A 19,071-nucleotide genomic window follows, 5' to 3' on the forward strand; every position below is an offset into this window, starting at 1 on the left:
CATCTACTGCTGGCACTTTCCCTCATTAGAAATGCAGCTGGCCTGAACTACATGGATTCTTCTAGTTCAAACAAGTAGCAGAAGGTTATCTAGCTCCCTACTTTTCGAGGAGGAGTCCGTTCTCATCTTACAGGGTAAGTTGAAGGTGTTAGTCAACAGTTCTGACCAGCCACTTTCCTCAGTTCAAAAGAAAGGTCGGAGTCACTGCTTTAATTGTGGAAAAAGAGGCCATCCATCCAGAGATTGTTTGTCCAAGAAGAAGGACAAGACCAAGGTAAGGCTTCATCTCAGAAAAAAGACAAACACGACTCATGATAGTGATACAGATTCTAGTACCACTTCTAGGGCTCCCACGGCGCTTCCGGCTTAGAACCCAGATGGTGTACTTCTCTAGTACACATGCAGTTTTCCCCCAAGTGATTCCAGCCAGAAGAGGCTTGTGGGCGGGAGGGGGCTGATTGCAACTCCACTTACTGGTGCATGGGGACTGTGATTCGGAGTTCCAAGCATTAAACATCTGGCAAGAGATGGTTATCATTGGTACAGCAGATATTATGAACTGCATCTGTTCCAAGTTCATTGTTCAAGGCTTTTGGGACGTGATGTGTTCCGTCCACTGTTGGGGATTATGGGTGCGGTGTGTCCAACAGCTCATCATCTATTCTTGGAGTTCACTGCACGCTTGTGTAGGAATTCGTGGCCAAGCAAAGTTCCTTGTTGTTCGTGGTGGCATTTGGTTTCGAGGAAATAGGTTGGTGGACGCTCTCTCCGAGGTGATTCCAGTATTCGTGACTTATCTTCTTCCGACTCTGGCATACTATGAGCTGCAAAGGGGGTGTTAGAATTTGTGCATCTCTGTGTTTTGGGGCTTTACCATTTATCTGGTATTTTATTGTATTTTTCTCCTATTTATTTGTCCAGGGCCAGTCGGCCAACCCTAGTGACAGTCGGCTAGGTCCCTACTGCACTATATAAGGAGTTTCCCATTATTCACTCAACCATCCACTTCCCTTGCACATAGTTCAACACTCAGTTGTTGGCTATTGCCATTGTAAAGCTTTACTGCTGTTATAAAAGGTGATCTTGTCCAACTCTCTCAATCTCCTTTGCACTCTCTCATATGTTTAATGTTTATGCTTTCGCCTGTGCTATCTCCTTCAAATGATACTCACTCATCGAGTATTGGTCGTACGCAGTATAAGGCAGCATTTGGTCGTTGGTTCTCGTCTCTTTTGATGAGACAGGTATCACCATCTCTAGAGGCCAACAACACTACCGAAACATTTTTGAAAATCATTGAGTTAGTTAAGGAGCGCCTTGCGAAAGCTCAGGAAGCTTATACCCAGCAAGCCAATAAATCCAGGCAAGATGTCAACTTTAAGGAAGGGGATTGGGTATATCTCCGCATCATGAAGCAACGGCTGCATCAGGTGGGCAAGCGTTGTCCCAAGCTTTCATTCTGTAGTTTTGGCACTTTTTCCGACATTCAAAAGTTAAGTGATGTCTCTCTAAAGTTAAAAGTTGCCAGAAGTTGGCCTATACACAATGTCTTTCATGTTTCTTGGTTGAAGCAATATGTAGGTCCAACATTGTAGAATGTTTCATAAGAGCAACAACCAAATATGATCAACGAAGCAGAATGCATAGAGCTTGAACAAATTCTCCTCCACAGATGGAAGCATAGTTCCGGACCCCGATTGAAGAATAAGACAATTTTATACGAAGTTCAAGGATCGAGAAACCCATGTTGCAGTATGGCCAGATGAAGAGTTCTTTCAGGAGTACCCCCAGTTATTGGCGGGCTACTTGGAAGCCTTGAACCTACCGCCAAGCTAAGCAGAAGGGAATGTCACGTGCACCCTGCACTAGGGTACACAGTGCACACTAGCATCATCATCAATGCAACATTTGTACAGACGTAATACCTTTTTTAGGAATATTTGTCGTAGGTCGTGACCTCATTGTGAGCCCTCAGTCCAGGGACAATCAAACACGAGCTACGTAGGTCAGTCTCCGAGCCATAGAGATCAGTCTGGAGTCAATCCTCTTAACACACTTGGAGAATTCATCAGATAAGTGCATTTAGTAGTCGGCTTTAGCATTAGGTTTGTGCATCAAAAGCATTAGCATATGAAGCAATAAGCATAAGAAGACTTGGCGTGGGCCACCAGAGGCCAGCCCATGGGTCATGGCTGGTGGTCCAGTTGGCACGCTGGTTATTGTTAGAAGTCATCTCCTATCTTTCTGTAGACACCATGACCTTTGTTGTGGGTGTGCCCGCCCTTGTAGGTGTTGTTCTCATTTTTCCCCACTCTCCATATTTTTTCTCCATTTTTCCCTATTTTTTCATGGTTTGGGTGGCTGCCCTATGATGGCAGGATGACCCACTGGCTGGCCGACTGCACTAGTGTGAACGTGTTCACCTTCTGGAGCAAGCCGACTGGATTATACAGGTCATGAACCTCTCTGATGATGGCTGACTGGATGACACCAGTCGTGAGGCAGTCGGCTGCCTTTAGCACAGGCCAATTGGGTATTTGGGGCCATATAAAATGGCCCCATGGCCCCCATTCCATTTTGTATCATTCCGGGATTCTTTTTGTGTATATAGAGCAGAGTTACACGCCTCTATCTCTCTCTCTCTTGTGCTGTTATTTTCTGCATTGCGTTTTGCTCTTGTGTTCCCATATATGGTCATCATCTCCGCTGCGTATTCTGACATGGTATCAAAGCCTAGGCTCTAGATAGTTCTTGGGATTTGTGTGAGCAAGAGGGGGACTGTTGTGTTGCTGATTGGTGGACTGTACGGGACTGTTTAGGAAGAGGAGAAGCAAGAGGATGGCGGGCGGATTTGCTGGACAGCCACTTGCAGGTGTTAGTTCTTCTTTGTTCCCACCCACCCACCCTTTTTCAGAGTACATTCCCGCAATGGCAGATTTGTTAGAGATGGCCGAGAGACATGCGAAGATCCCTACACTCCCCACATTCCCGGTGGACCGTCAGTTGGACGGGAACAACTACGGCATCTGGAAAGTTATGATGGAATCTGTTCTGGAGTCTTACGACCTCGCTGTGTTCGAGAAAACACTGTCATCTTTCCAAGGCGTAGTCTGCCATCCCACATCCCACAGCATAATATAAGAACTTCTGGAAACAAAGCTCTTGACATACATAGCATCCTGCCTCATCTCAATTCCAAAATCATTGATATGATCAATGCTAATATTGGAAAACCAGTGAAGCAACTCCTGCTGAGGGTAATAACTGATGAAAGCTTCATCAAAAAAGACCTGCTGTGCTATAGCACTTTCTTGTCCATCAACATAAGAAACATCACCATAAAAGCCAACCACTACAGGCAAAACAAACTCCCCTTCAAAAGGCACCATTGCCAAAGCATCCACCTCAGTTCCTGTATGCTCAATTCATCTATCACAGCATCCATAATCTCATCCATAGCATCAACATCATTCATAGTCTGCTCGTGTTGCTCTTCCTTCATAGCATCAATTCTGCTTGTGGCTTTCTTAATATTAATGCACATCTGATCATCTAGCTCCAACTCAGGTTCATCATCCTGCAGACTTTCTATATCCCACTCATCCCACAAAGGTACATCATCCAAAGACTCAAAAGCATACTCTTTCACATCACATGCATACCTTTGCTCATAATTCACTTGTACTTCCTCGCATTCTTCTTGTATGGCCTCTTCTTGTTTGGCAACCTCATCACCAAGCACTTCCTCATCAATAACCAGGGCAGCCATCTCTGCATCCTCCTCACTGGATGAAGTGTCATCTGTTCCCTCACTAGTAGTGGTGCTACTAGTCGTATCATCAATACTCAAATCAGCTTCATTTTCCTCTTCATCATCAACAGGCTTCTGATTATCCATATTGAACTGCTTTTTATCCCCTCGCTTGTCATATAGAGTAATGACCCCTTTCCTCCAATCTTGAACAGCTTTCACCGCTCTTAGCCATGGCCTTCCCAAAATGATGGGGAATACACCCATTCCTGCCGGCATAACATGACAGTCTACAAGCACCCTTACATCAAAAGCCTGCAGTTCTAACTTCTTGATCGCACCTAAGCATTTGACCTTCTGGTGATTGGCCAATCGTATACGGAAACCAGACGCTTCAGTAATATCAAGACCAAGCCTCTCCACAGCTGCTAGTGTGATTACACAAACTTGTGCACCACCATCTATATATGCCTCTCCCAAATTCTTCCCTTTGTACCATACATCCACCACAGGACATATATCAGGCAATTCCTCAACAGATAAAACAGTCACTATCCCTCTGGCAGGTTCCTTCTCTCTCGGATTCACAAGTCTTTTCCACTGACGTTTCAATTTGGGAGCTAATTCTATCAATCGCCCAAAAGTAATATTAGCTTTCCTTCCAGCCATGTCCTCCTGCAAATTGTAGCTATTCTGCCCAACCCCTAGTGGAAAATCAGTTACTTGAAACTTCCTACGAGATTTTTGCTTCCGCTTGACCTTTACATCCCCTCCTTCCTTCACTTTACCTTTCTTCTTGCTAGGCCCTGCAGCATCCCTGCCTTCCCTTTCCTGTGGCGTCCGTTTCCCCAAAGGCATTACATCAGCTTCTGTCTCCTTCGTCTTCTCAAGGGTGACCACATCCACCACCTTAGTTTTACCCTTCTCCTCATTTGTCAACCCACTGGTTCCTGCTTCACCTTTAATTTCAATTCCATAATCATTTGCTCTATTGGGAATCTCAAAGGGTAAGGGATACATATCACCCCCCATTCGCTGAGGCTTATCACAGTCGGGACTTATATGTCCCAATTCACCACAATTCCAACATGTAGGAATAAACCGTCTACCCCTGCCAAAACCACGGCCACTTCCATAACTTGTCTGACCTTCAACCCTTCCTGAGGTGGACACTCTTTACTTCATGCATGCAGGTGTTTGTCACCATGCTAATGTAAATGCAACCGAGCTGCCGGAAATCTCTATGTGGCATAGCCGGTTGGGACCAAGGTTGATTCCGTACGTCGTACGGCTGAAACCGTACGTACCTGCCGTACGGTACGGTACGGTACGGATTCGTGCGATACCGTACGAAATGAGTTTTTTTTTTTTTGTGGTTGTTGTTGTTGTTGTTGTTGTTGTTGCGTGGAGCAATTTCAGTCTTTTAGAGAGCCATTCATCGCCCTTTGCAGCCTATAGGGAGCTATTTGTCAGGAGCGTGTGCACTTGCCATTGCCATATTAGGGAATCCTCGAGCTCCAATCCCCGCCTTCATGATGATATTCCATTGCCCCCTCATGATGATACCCCACTACCTAGAGAGCCCTTGTTTGATGATGATGGCAACCTACTTAGCGAGAATGATCCCCAGAGTGTCTCGTCCACCTTCGAAGAGTCCTCTTCACAGAACTCTCTTGATGGACACTCTAGTAGTGATCATGTTGATGATCATGCAGATGTTGGTGATGATGTAGACTTTTGATATGTTATAGCTCTCTAGGCATTGGGCATCTGTCTCCTTCTAGCCCATCGATGATGTATTGTAGTCTGTAGTATCATGTATGTACGCATGTTGGCGGTCGCCCATGCCATGAGTTTTTGGCCTATCCTTTTGTAGCAATTTTGTACTCTAATGGCATGATGACATTATGTTCATGGTTCTACTATTTTGTAACTTCTTGTCTACAATTTTTAAGTTTAGGAAGTATTTTTTTAAAAAAAACGTACTAATATCGTACCGTACCTCAAAAAATTTTATGGTACCAATTAGTACCGTATTTTATCGTACCGTACCGTATCGTACCTTTCATACTAACTAACCATGGTTGGGACACATGAGTGTCAAAGGAATGGAGCAATTGTCTCGTTTGGGTTACTTGCCTTCTCTAAAGTTTTCAAGTTTTCAGTTTTGTGAGCATTGTATATATGGCAGGCAACTCCAGTGCCCCCACAAGAAAGCTCTTGGACAGAAAGATGCTCAATTAGAGCTTGTGCATACAGATGTATGTGAGATGCCTCAGCTTTCTTTGGGAGGGGCAAAATATTTTGTGTCTTTTATTGATGATGCCACACGCAAGGTGTGGGTTTATCCTCTTCGTTTGAAGAGTGATACATTCTCAGTGTTTCAGAAGTTTGTTGCTCATGTTGAGAATCAAACTGGCAAAACACTGAAGGCTTTGCGTTCCGACAATGGTGGAGAGTATATGTCCAAACAGTTTCAGGACTTTTGTGATGCTAAAGGCATCAAGAGGGAGCTCTCTACTCCTTATGATCCTCCACAAAACGGGACAGCAGAGAGGATGAACAGGACCATTCAGGAGAAGGTCCGTTCTATGTTGTCACATGCTGCATTACCTCATGGTTTTTGGACTGAAGCTGTTATGACAGCCGTTCATCTTATAAACAGGTCACCTAACACGAGGCTTGGTGGGAAAGTGCCAGAAGAAGTATGGACAGGGAAGCCTCCGTCATACAAGCACTTGAGAGTGTTTGGTTGCGTTGCGTACATGCACATACGCAGGGAAATGCGCACCAAACTTGATCCTAAGTCTCACAAATGCATATTCCTAGGATATGGTGACAAAGGTGAAATGGGGTATAGACTTTGGGATCCCGTGAATAGAAAGATTATATGCAGCAATGATGTCATTTTTTATGAAACATGCATGTATAAGGAGCCTGCAAGGCAACAGGAGCCTAGCAGAGTCATCTTTGATGATGATGGACATCATGGACAACAACCAAGGGCTGTAAATCAGCCATTACAGCAGCAAAACCAGCCCTTAAATGGTGCCGAAAATGGTCCAAATGGACAGCCAGAGATGGCAGAAGATATCCCTATGGATATCCCACAGTTAGAGGAGATACCGGGCATGATTTTTCAGCCTTATGGCATGGAACAGGAGCCACCAATAGGTGATATGCAGGCTGGACAGCAACCTGCAAATGATGGTCATTGGGTACGGAGGTCCACAAGACCCTCCAGAGCCCCTGACAGGTTTGTTCCAGGGGTTGACTACTTGATGCTCACTGACTATGGGGAGCCCTCTTGTTACAAGGAGGCTTTACAGAGGGCAGACCAGGCTCTTTGGGAGCGTGCCATGAAGTCAGAGATGGATTCTCTGCACAAAAATGGAACATGGAAGTTGGTGCATTTGCCTGCAGACAAGAAGGTTTTGCCATGCAAGTGGGTTTACAGGCTCAAAGTTGCACCAGATGCAAAGCCAAGATACAAAGCCAAGTTAGTGGCTAAGGGCTTCAAGCAGAAATATGGTGTGGACTTTGATGAGATCTTCTCTCCAGTGGTCAAAATGACCACACTTAGAGCTGTATTAGCTTTGGTTGCTCATGATGATCTGGATTTGATTCAGATGGATGTGAAGACTGCTTTTCTTCACGGGCGGTGATCTCCATGAGGAGATATATATGCAACAGCCAGAGGGTTATGCAGTGAATGGAAAGGAGAAGCTTGTATGCAAGCTGAAAAAGAGTCTTTATGGGCTCAAACAGGCACCAAGGGAATGGTATCATAAATTTGATACATTCATGAAATCCCAGAATTTCAGGAGAAGTGACATAGATCACTACTTATACACCAAGAAAGCTTTGGATGGCAGTCTATTGATCCTCATCTTGTATGTTGATGATATGTTGATTGCCGGGAAATCTCGTAAACAGATGGATACCTTGAAAAAGAGGCTACATCAAACCTTTGATATGAAGGATTTGGGTGATGCAAATCACATTTTGGGTATGCGGATACTTCGGGATAGAAATCAGCATGTGTTGTATTTGTCTCAGAAAGAATACATTGGCAAAGTTTTGCAGAGGTTCAATATGGACGGGGGGAAGAAGACTAGTACTCCTTTGCCTCCATATGTGAAACTCAGTGCTATGGACAGCCCACAGTCAGATAGTGACAGGGCTGATATGGCCAAGATTCCGTATGCTTCAGCTTGTGGCAGTCTCATGTATGCCATGGTTGCTACTAGGCCGGACATTGCATTTGCAGTGGGAGTGGTTTCTAGATACATGGCCAAACCTGGCAAGAAGCATTGGGAAGCAGTGAAAGGTGTCATGAGATACCTGAAGGGTACACAGGATATGTGCATTTGTTTTGGCAAACAGGATGCATTAGTGCATGGTTACACGGATTCAGATTATGCCAGTCATCCAGATAACCGGAAGTCTACTACCGGTTATGTGTTTACATTCACAGGAGGTGCTGTGTCATGGATATCCAGGATGCAGAAGTGCACAGCCTTATCTACTACAGAGGCCGAGTATGTTGCAGCCACAGAGGCTTGCAAGGAGGCATTATGGCTATCTCGGTTAGTGGTTGATTTGGGTTATACAGGGGATATTCCATTGTTGCATTGTGACAGTCAGAGTGCCATCCAGTTGGCAAAGAACCCTGTCTTTCATGCAAAGACGAAGCATGTGGATGTGAAGTATCACTTCATCAGAGAGGTGATAGAGAACAAGCAAATTCAGCTTGTTAAGATTCATACAGATGACAACCCGGCTCATCTGTTGACAGAGTTTGCCTCCGAAGCGGTTTGCTCATTGCAGACACTTGATGGGCATTGGATGAGACCAGTTTCAGCCTTGATATGGCCTTGTATATTATCATGTACATGCTGATTTTTTCTTTTCCTTCATTTAAGGGCACTTTGCCTTTAAGTGGGAGGTTGTTGGGGTAAAGGCATTATGCCCACCCTTATAGTGTGTACAAGCCCATAAGTTATAGTACATAGTACACTTAGTACTTTTAATGTACTAAGTGCACTATGTGTACTAGTGCAAATATACATGTGTGATAGGGGAGTCACACACTCACTTGGTGAGTTGACTTATCCCCACATATGTCTCTCTCTCTCTCTCCCTTCTTCTCTGTGTGTGTGTCTCTCACATGAAACCCTAACCCTAATTCTACTCATTCAATGTCTCAACCAATGATGTATCCAACACACGCCACCTAAGTAAAGAAAAAGGACTTCTTACTAATGTAAAGCTCGTTCTCTTTCCACAACTCTAGAATCACTCCAAATGTTACTCGTGTTCTTTTAAGCGCAAAAAAAAACAAACAAACAAACAAAAACACACACACAATGTCTTCAATAAACACACTGTGAAAGAGGACACCTTGTGGATTGAGTTCGGTTTCCTTTCATGGAGATTGCATCCAAGTGGAGACAGTGTTCTTCCACAGATTGGACCAATACGGAGAACTACCCGTGGAACTCAAGAAGGAACATCCTGCACTCTTGATCACTATCATGGTGTCTTGCCACTGAGAAAAGAATATGGCAAAGCAGTGATATAAAGAAAAATATTGGCAACGCAACCTTAGAAGATGTGGTATCTCTTTCCAATTGAGGTCAACTGTGGGGGAGATGTCACCAACTGGAACTCCATGCTCACCAGTGAATAGCACAATGGATCTGGGCACTCGTGCCTGAGATCAGTATATCAAGTACACGCTATTGAGAAGGGTGATTGTTCGAATACTATGTGCCAGGAATGCTTAGGATCACCCTCCATGAGTCTTGGGCTAATAAGATGTGTATTTGACTCGGAATGCTCTCTACAAACAGGAGGAAAGAACCTTCATTTATGCGTCAAAGTTTAAAATTAGTTGGTTCACACCTCATTTAAATAAGAGCACAAGCATTTAATAAAAGAGGCGCCTGTCTCAGAGTATATGTATGTTAAAGGGGCGCCCACCTGCATGTAAGAATGCATAAAATCACCTGTGTGGACACGTGGGGAGGTGCCTCCTTACATGTGGCACCCATTCACCACTACGGTGTGGGTGCATGCATATGCATGGCCAGAAGCAAACGACCCCTTCTTACATGCTGCCGCCACCACCTCAGCCCCCAGCCCACCTAAAGTTGCAGCCTTGCAGAACCAAAGTGCAGCCCTGAGCTTCCCTGTGCATTGCCTGCAGCACCCACCTCCTCTAAATGTAGCAACAAGTCACCCATCGCAGCTCTTGGCAAAATTCAAATCGTTGCTGTGCGCAGCTCTTATTGGCAGCCCATCTATATGTGCGCCCCCTCTTGGCAGTCCGTCTTCCTTTTGAAAAAAGTCATTTACCTGTGTGTAGCCTCTTGGCAGTCCGTCTTCCTTTTGACAAGCATCTGACTGCGCAATCCTTTTTGGCAGCCAGCTCTACCTGTGCATAACCTGTGGACGGCTTATTCTGCCCATGCACACTACCTTAGGCAGCCCATTACAACTGCGTGGAAACTCTAAGGGTGGCCTTTCTAGCTTTGTGTATCCACTTTTGGCCACTGGTATAGATGTGTAGTGCTATTATGTGGAGGAAATTGTTTTCCAATTAAAAGCTCATACAATGGGTGAAACTATGAAACTAGGACATCATTATTGGATGTAGGTCATCTCCACTTATGTACCTCCTAGAGGGGACAGGGAGTGGATGCACATATGGGCATATGAACAGTCTCTTAAGTAAGTGGGTCAGTGTGAATGCACTTTAGTGCACCTACTTTTAGGGCTGGGTCATGTGCCTATATAAAGGACCCTCATGTAATACTTTCTGTATGCAATCAATCTGAGGCAAGTTCTCTTGTGCTCTCTCTCTCTCTCTCTCTCTCTCTCTCTCTCTCTCTCTCTCTCTCTCCACAATCATTGACTTCTACAACCAGCATTGCCTAGGCCTGCTCCGCAAACACATGGAAACCTTCTTGAGAGAGCTTCAGCCCCAGCCACCCCGCCCCCTCCCTCGCCAGCCAACCATCACCAGTTTCTTCCGGACCCAGGAGGTGGAGGACACCAATATAGTGGATCTTGTGGACCCTCCAAGAGCTGCTCCGGACCACCTCACCCGAAAGGAGTTACCTCGGACCGAGCCTCCGTACTCCAGCGTGCCCGACACCCCCGGCCCCCCCGTCAACCACGATCACCTCATCAGCTCTAGATCCAAGACATGCTCCACCGCCATCGAGCTACCTTTCCATGTGACATAGCTGAGGGAGACCTCTCGGCCATACTCATTAGCCCCATGCTTGATATTTTGGAGAGTGGTATACCATCTACTCGGAGCTGATGTTGCTCTATGTTCTGAGTATTTCCATGATGAGTTTCCATGGACAGTTTTGTATCAACCAAGTGAGATAGCTATGTTTATGTCTTCTTTCTGTTTTATTTTCCATTCCATGATGAGATATGCCTGGACATTATTGTATCACTTTGGTCTCATAGGCCCATTGGGTCTTTAGCAGACGCTTAATATATCTTTCTTTCTTTCTCTCTCTCTCTCTCTCTCCCTTGCTTGTGCAAGTACATGTGTTGATGCAATCTTGTTGATTCTCTCCCTCCCCGCGGCTGTAGTTCTCCTACATGGTATCAGAGCTTTGGTTTTGAGCTAGAGGACCAGCGGGGCTGCGTTGTGCTGTGGCAACCATCAGAGAAGGTGCAGATTATTTTGCTGTGACATCTGTGTTTTGCCAAAAAAACGCTGCTGTTTTTTTTTGCTTGCACGAAGGGCTGCATGATGGCGGTTTGCAGGGCGTGAAGGCATTTTTGCAGCCGGCATCCTTGGCTCGTTGAGCTGCGTGTTCTGCTGCGCCACGTGGAGGTGGGGGTGAAGCAGCCGGCAGCACGTGGAGCTTCATTTTCTGCTGCACAGCTTGCCGGCCGTGTGCTGCACAACGGCGACAAAGGTGCTGCATTTTTTTCTTCGTGGAGTGCTTTGTGGCTTATCAGGGCTGTCTGCAGCATGCTTTTTGGAGTTCTTTATTTATATCCAAGGTTGATTTGTCCTCCATAGCTCCTGTTCACGCGCGGCTAAGGGGAAGTTGTTCGAGAGAAGAAAAGCTGTGCACCAGGAATGATCAAGTGGCTCAGACTAGATTTTTGCAACGGATCGGCTGAGTTGCTTCGCCATTTTTTTGTTTTCGGCTAATGGCAGGTCCAAAATGCGAAAATCCCGTGAGTGGTGGGCATTGTCTAAGTGCGTGGCAAGCACGTCAAGCGCACATCAATTTGCAAACTGGTGAAGGTATCTTGGTTTCCGTGCGTAAGTGTTCATTTGCAGCTGGTTTTTCCTCCCACACGTGCTTTTCACTGTGGGTTGCAAATACAAAGGTTCTTGCATTTTTTGCTGAGTTGTTTTGGCACAAGTATTGGTTTAGGGTTGAGGCATGGCATCTCTTCTACCTGTTGGATTGTCAGCGCAGAGTAAGTTGGATGGATCCAACTATCCATTGTGGAAAATAAAGATCTGGAGTCAGTTTGTTGCCCACAAGCTGTGGAAGATTGTTGAAAGCAAGGAATTGAAACCAGGAAAGCCGGAGAAGGGTCACACGTCTGGGCTGAGTCTTGTTATTGATGATGATGAAGAAGGTATTGATGAAGAAGAAGGTGCCGACTCAAAGTTGATTGAAGATTGGGAGGATCGTGATGGTCAAGCCTTTGCCTTGATCATTATGTCTACGTCGGATTTTATGATTCTGCTCATTAAAACAACAGAGTCATCTGCTAAGGCGTGGAAGATTTTGCAGGGAAAATTTGAGACCACGAGCCCCACTAGGGTGATCAATCTGGAAAGTCAGTTGTATGGATTGTCTCTTAATGAAGGTAATTCTGTCATTTCTTACATTACTCAGGTGAAGGACTTACATGACAAGTTGCCGGGTCAAAGGTGAAGTGTTGGTATTGTGATATGCAGGTCCACACCATGAAGGTCTGTGAGGTGAAGAAGAAGGACAAGGCCAAGCGTAAAGCAAAGAAGGCAGCATCTAGTTCTATGGGCCTTCTAGTCTTTGTGTAGACCTTTTACATCTTTGGATCCAGAAGGGAGATGTGGAAAATTGATTCTCTTGTGTTATATGGATGGGGTCTTCATCGGCAAAGTCAAAGTGCACGCTGGTGTAGGGGGGCAACACCTGGATTGGTCATGGGTCGCCCCCAAAGGACCGGTCATTGTCTTCTTTTACAGGACTGGAGTTGTTCATCATGATCTAAGGAGTTGATCAGATGCAGCTGGCTCATCGGGGAGATGTAGTGCAATCAGGCATGAACTTCCAGAGCAGAGGGAAAAGGACTTCTTTGTCTATTGCATCACTGGTCGTGGAGCTGAGAGGGAGTATTGGATGTAGGTCATCTCCACTTAGGTACCTCCTAGAGGGGACAGAGAGTGGATGCACATATGGGCATATGAATAGTCTCTTATGTAAGTGTGGGTCAGTGTGAATGCACTTTAGCGCACCTACTTTTAGGGCTGAGCCATGTGCCTATACAAAGGACCCTCATGTAATACTTTCTATATGCAATCAATCTGAAGCAAGTTCTCTTGTGCTCAATCTCTCTCTCTTGTGCAGGTACATGCGTTGATGCAATCTTGTTGATTCTCTCTCTCCCCCCGGGGCTATGGTTTTACTACAATCATGTTGTCATGTTTCTTATGTATTCAGATGATGTGGTACATTTTGTGCAAATCCTTGAGGCTTTGCAGCACCTCATAGATACTCAACATCAGTTCTACAGCCTTGGTTGGCTCTCGGCAAATGTGGCTAAAACAAAAACAATGCTACCCAAGACAGTTCAGACTGGCTTGATCCCCACCATTACACACACGGGACAGCAAAGTGCAGAAAATTAAATATCTTGAGATTGAAGTCCCATGCTTAAGCCAAGATTAATGAGATGACACATCTCTAACGAACGTGAACATCGGCTTCCCCAGCTTGCAACCAACCCTTACTGGACAGTGTTGGCAAACAAATTTGGATGCAAACATCTGGGAAAATGACTCCTTCTGGGAAAAAATGTGAGGACAGGGTTGGAAGTTGGGACCTTGCCAATGCAAACTTTTGACAGCAATTTGTGTGTGGCTACAGCCTCCAAGACTTAATAAGGCAGCTACCTGATCGGTCTTAGAGCTAGAGGCCGATTCCTTGTTACAGCCCCTGCTCCAGCCAACTCTTCCACTGCCCGGTCTTTAATTTTTTGTTCGTCCAATTGCTGCTAATCTGATATTCCTGCAGTCTGAGCAGCAATCTTGTTTGTGACAGGAAGTGCCTTTACAGCAGAGGCTTGGCTATGTACTAATGAGGTGCACATGAAAAAACGCAACTTGCAACCAAAGGGAGAAGGAACTCAGTGAAAAGTCTTAAGTTTTAAGCATACTCCCAAGTCATAAGGGCCAAAATGCCCCTTATCACATATCATTGTGGTACCAAAATTTGGCATCATACCTTACCTATGGACATACTCACAGATGCAATAGGCAGTATTTGTACCTTAGTCTTTGCTTCGGAAGGCAAGGAATACAAAGGAAAACATGTTGCTTAGTAAGTCGATCATGAATTTCACGGGTGGCGAGCTGAGTGTGGGTCATGCCATGATGCAATAGTTCTCATACATATTAGTTTTGGCAAATAAATTCGTGGCTGAGATCAATGTAAATTTGTAACTGGCAAGGGGCGTTGTTAACATGAAGCCCTAACGCAATAGCCTGTTGATTAGATGCCACCCCCAAAAAATAAAAGAGAGAGAGATGAAGAACGTGTATATTGCCATGGGGCTTAGCATGGCAAGACGTTATCTCAGCTTGTTTTTCAAATAATTTGCCCTACATAAGACCTATATGACACTAGTACTGGTTCTTTCTTTATCAATAAACAGCTTTTTTCCTGTGATAATTACAGGTGCATCCTAAGAATGGTTGAAATACATACAAATGTGCCCAGGAAAGGGGGGATCTTTTATTGTAAAGGGCAAAACACACTTACGTGTTAACCACAGAGATCCATTGTAAGGAGGCAAGCCTTGAAGAGAGAGTGTTGATTTGCAAGGTCTCTTGAACGCTTCCAACCAGCCTGTGAAACCTCTGAGACTCAATATCCAACTCATCCGCAACCGGTGCAGGCAACCACTTGTTGTACGAATGCACCATGTTGAGCTCCCCTCCCTGTTACTAAAATGGTAATTTTCCGCTTTTCGATTGGCGCCCTTTATTCTGTCTCTTATGACCTGGCACTCCAAACTCAGTTGTAGATCCAACCCAGATGCTTAATTGGTGTTTGGTTTAATGGGTTGGACGCAGATTAGTGGTGCAAATTTGGGGGTCGCTATAATGGTTTGGGTGTAGCTGGGTGCAAATAAATAAGAGAGTACCTATGATAGGATAGGATGCAGAATCAGAGATTGCCTTTGATGGGTTGAGAGCAGATTAATCCGAATTAGAGGATAGCTATGGTGGGTGGGGAATGGATTGAGGTTAGGTAAGGAGCAAATGAAGGCTAATTTAAGCGGGTGAAGCAGGGGCAGCATCAAAAAGTGCACATTTGAAGAAAATCAGAGCGGAATTTGGTATGTAAAATTTATAGGAGTAGAAGGCAGGCATCTTAAGTAGTAGAAGGCAGGTATATTAAGCTGTAGCGTAGCTCATGCCTTGCCGGTGAAGCAAAGCAGGTAAACTACCAGCAGGCTACTAGGTACCCCAAATACCAGTAAAAAGTCCAATTTTCTATCAAAAATCAACGCCTGAAATTCCTGTGTGTAGATCCGTAACCCTTTATTTTCTTTACAACCAAAGATATACTCTCTCTCTCTCTCTCTCTCTCTCTAGACTCTCTTTGTATGATAGAGACTCGCTCTTTGCTTTCCTCTCACCTTTCTTGGGCTTTTTGGCATGGCAAAGTCGGTCAAGATGCCCTCTGCGCAAATGATACAGATTGCTTTGATTTGATTTTTTTGCATTATGTGGGTTGTGGGTGTGCGCGCGTAGACGCTCCAAAACATATGAGATATCTTGGAGGTGTGAGAGGAAGAGCTTCTCATTGGGCACAGAGGACTCCCGGTCTTCTGGCCCATACGCACAACAGGAGAAGAGCCGCATTCAACATAATATATAACATTTTTTATTGTTGAGAACAATAAATTTATAAATAAGAGGTCATGGTGGTCTTGCTTTCCTTGAAACTTGAGCTCCCCTCCCACATTTGGTTTTAGCGAACCAAGCTGCCCTTTTCTACTCATTAGACTCGCCTAGTTTGTTTTGAGGTCTCCTTCTGAGAGTGTTTAAATATGGATGCCAAATTTTATACCTATTAATTAATTAGTGAGGAAAAATGGAAACTAAAAACCTTAGAAGAGCTTTTAATTTTTGGGTTATGATTTTTAAAATTTTTGGGTTATGATTTAATTCTTCTAGTGACTTTTGGAAATAGCCGACTTCTAAAGTGTTCCAAGCTTTCATGAAATGTGTAAGAGTGCGAGGGGAAGAGAGAGAGGAGGAGACGGGTGTAGGCAGAGGGAAGGGGAGGGAGAGTGGTGCAGGCGAAGGGAGAGAGAGAGGAGGGGTAGAGTGGTGCAGGCGGAGGGAAGGAGGGAGGGAGAGTGGTGCAGGACGGGCGTGTAGCTCAACTGGTAGAACTGCCGGGTTCCAGGATGAGGACCCGGGTTCGATACCTAGGGGCTACACGACGAACGACAGTATAACATGGCACACCTCCCGAAAAATATATATATATAATTTATATTAGGTAAGCTAGGTCTAAGCTAGAACCTTAGGAAGAGCCATTAATTAATTTATTAGAGGTAGTTTGATTAATTAATTAATGGCTCTAGAGTGAGAGTGTCTAGTTTCAATGTGCTTTCATAGGGTCTAGTTTGTTTTGAGGTCTCCATATGCTTTTAGTAAAAGAGCCATGTTTTGGGGTATCAAACAATCAGCTTTAAGATGGTCTAGTTTGCTTTGAGGTCTCCATGTGCTCCCATTGCAACTCACCTTAAATAGTACCTTTTTTACAAATAAGTCGAGAGAAATCCTATCTAAACACCTCACATCTTTAAAAGGGGCCCAAGGAGTGAGGTTATGCATCAACTCCTCGTACAGGCCAAGGTACCTCGAGTTCGCATTGAGTGTATGTAGCAGTGCTATTTGAAAGCTAAACCTTACAACTCAAACTCTTGGACTCGTCTTCATGGCCCATGCAATGGAGCTCCATGCATTCCAACTCGAACCATGTCACTAAGCTAAATGAGTCTTGCAAGGCTATCCCTAGAGTAGTCAATCTATATTTCCTCTTGTATGTAATGAAAGACTATTGTTTAAACACTATGCCTTGATTTCGCAATAACGTCAACAAAATGTGGGTAAGGGTTCAGGAAAGCTAACCATGTCCTAACTTCAAGGCCAATCCTTACTTACCAACCATAAGAATAAGGAAAGCTTATAAAGTTTGCGGCTTTCCAAAGCTAACTTTGTAGGTCCTTACCAACTCCCATTTGAGCAATTGATATAGTTATGCCCTCTTTGTGTCATGTAGATCTATTGCAATGAAATAAGGAGCTACCTAGGTCTCCCCATCTATCAACTCAAGGCCACTTCTTAGATCCCACTATATGCAACTCCTCTTTTAATTCCACAATTGCCAAGTTAGATCATCATTTAGCGAGATCAAGAACGTTGATGTGCCAAGTGAAGCCACACCAATCAAAGATTAAAGATATCTACTATGATAGTGTGACCTCTTGATTTCAAAAGTAAGCATGACTTTAACAAGGCTCTTGTAAATTCTTGGATCGAATGTACAACATTTCTTGTTAGTGGAACGACATTCTAATGCTTATGCTTTCAATAGTAAAGCGGCAACAACCAAGAAGCCAATAAAGATCAAAGGTATTTGTTATGGGGGTGGGGCCTCTTGATTTCAAAAGTGAGCATGACTTTAACAAGGCTACTTTAAAAAAGTTTTATTGAATTACATTCTCTTATTGCAAAATCTTGGATCAAATGTGCATCATTTCTTGTGGTGAAGCTACATTGTAATGTGTATGCTTTCAATAGTAAAGTAGCAACCCAAAAGCCAATAAAGTTTTTGACATGACTCTTTCATTTGTCCCTTATGCAAGTTCATATTAGAAAACATTGCAATTTACTACTCCTTTACTTTTGTGAAAGTAAGAACCAAGATACCAAGTCTCTCTTTGCATTTACAAAGGTTCCTCTTCTCACTTTTTTGAGATATTCAAAGTGATTTTGAACCAAGATAACTTGTAATGGGGGATCCATTACACATGCATGATATACAAGAAAAGCTTCATTAAATTAGGGCCTTATATCTTCTCATATACTTTTAGGAACCAACTCTAGAGTGTGACGTGCAAACTTTAGCTTTAAACTTCATTTCACTTGATCTCTTGTAAACACTCTCCTTGAGAGGACATATGACAGTAGTGAGTTCTATACATGGACTCCTTTTTTCTGCTCTTTGCTTAACATGATTTCCCTCCATTGTTTTCCCCCCCTAAATTATTAAATTTTACATAGCGTTTTATTAGCACAAATATTCATCTGAATCTAGGCTAAGCTTCCACTCCTTTAACAGATGGGGATCACCTAAAAAGTGAGTATTGGATGATTTTAGAGGGTATGCAATCACCAAAATTCCCACAAATTTATGGATATTTAGAAAGACTTTTTTAAAAAAAAATGGGGGAAGAGCCTTAGAGAAGAGAGAGGAATGGAATGGGAAGAGGAGTGGAGGATTGCAATGCTTATTTATACATTCCATGAAGAAAAAATGTTACACCCTACTTTAAGTCTCCTATAACCATGAAGAAAAAGGTTTTCCCTACTACATTCCTCAAAGAAAAAGGTTGCCCTAGTCCATTCCATGAAGAAAAAGGTTGCCCTACTTTAAGTCTCCTACAACCCATTTCAATATCATTTGTTCCACATCACCATTTTCCTTTTAAACCCACATGCTAACCACATGTCTCACTTTCAACATTTGGTTTTAATTACTTTTACTACTAGAAGCACTCCCATCGTCTTTCATTTACATAAAATGTGGCATGACTATACACTTAAAGGTATCTTTGTCCATTTGACACATTCCCACATGTTTCGTTGGAAACATTATCACTATGCACAATTGTTAGCATGGGAAAACACCCTTAGCCATTATGATAAATACTTAAGAATAAACTGCCCCACCATTAAAAGATTCCCATTTAAGAACCTAGGAGGTCACACACATGATGGAATATAACGTAACACGTTGGAGTAGGCACGTCATAAT

General features: G+C 43.9%; 1 protein-coding gene across 1 annotated transcript in view; it reads right to left on the reverse strand.

Annotated features, from left to right (window-relative positions):
- The window catches only part of LOC147622421 (proteasome activator subunit 4-like), a 41,634-nt gene extending 25,769 nt beyond the window's left edge, over window positions 1-15,865 (reverse strand). The window contains exon 1 of the mRNA XM_086821975.1: window positions 14,773-15,865. Within this exon, the coding sequence (XP_086678101.1) occupies window positions 14,773-14,936 (164 nt within the window). The 5' untranslated portion in view covers window positions 14,937-15,865. The remainder of the gene's footprint in view (window positions 1-14,772) is intronic.
- Window positions 15,866-19,071: the final 3,206 nt, after the last annotated feature.

The sequence above is a fragment of the Cibotium barometz genome, chromosome 28 (genome assembly GCF_041138505.1).
Source record: "Cibotium barometz isolate CiBa-2024 chromosome 28, ASM4113850v1, whole genome shotgun sequence".
Lineage (NCBI taxonomy): Eukaryota > Viridiplantae > Streptophyta > Polypodiopsida > Cyatheales > Cibotiaceae > Cibotium > Cibotium barometz.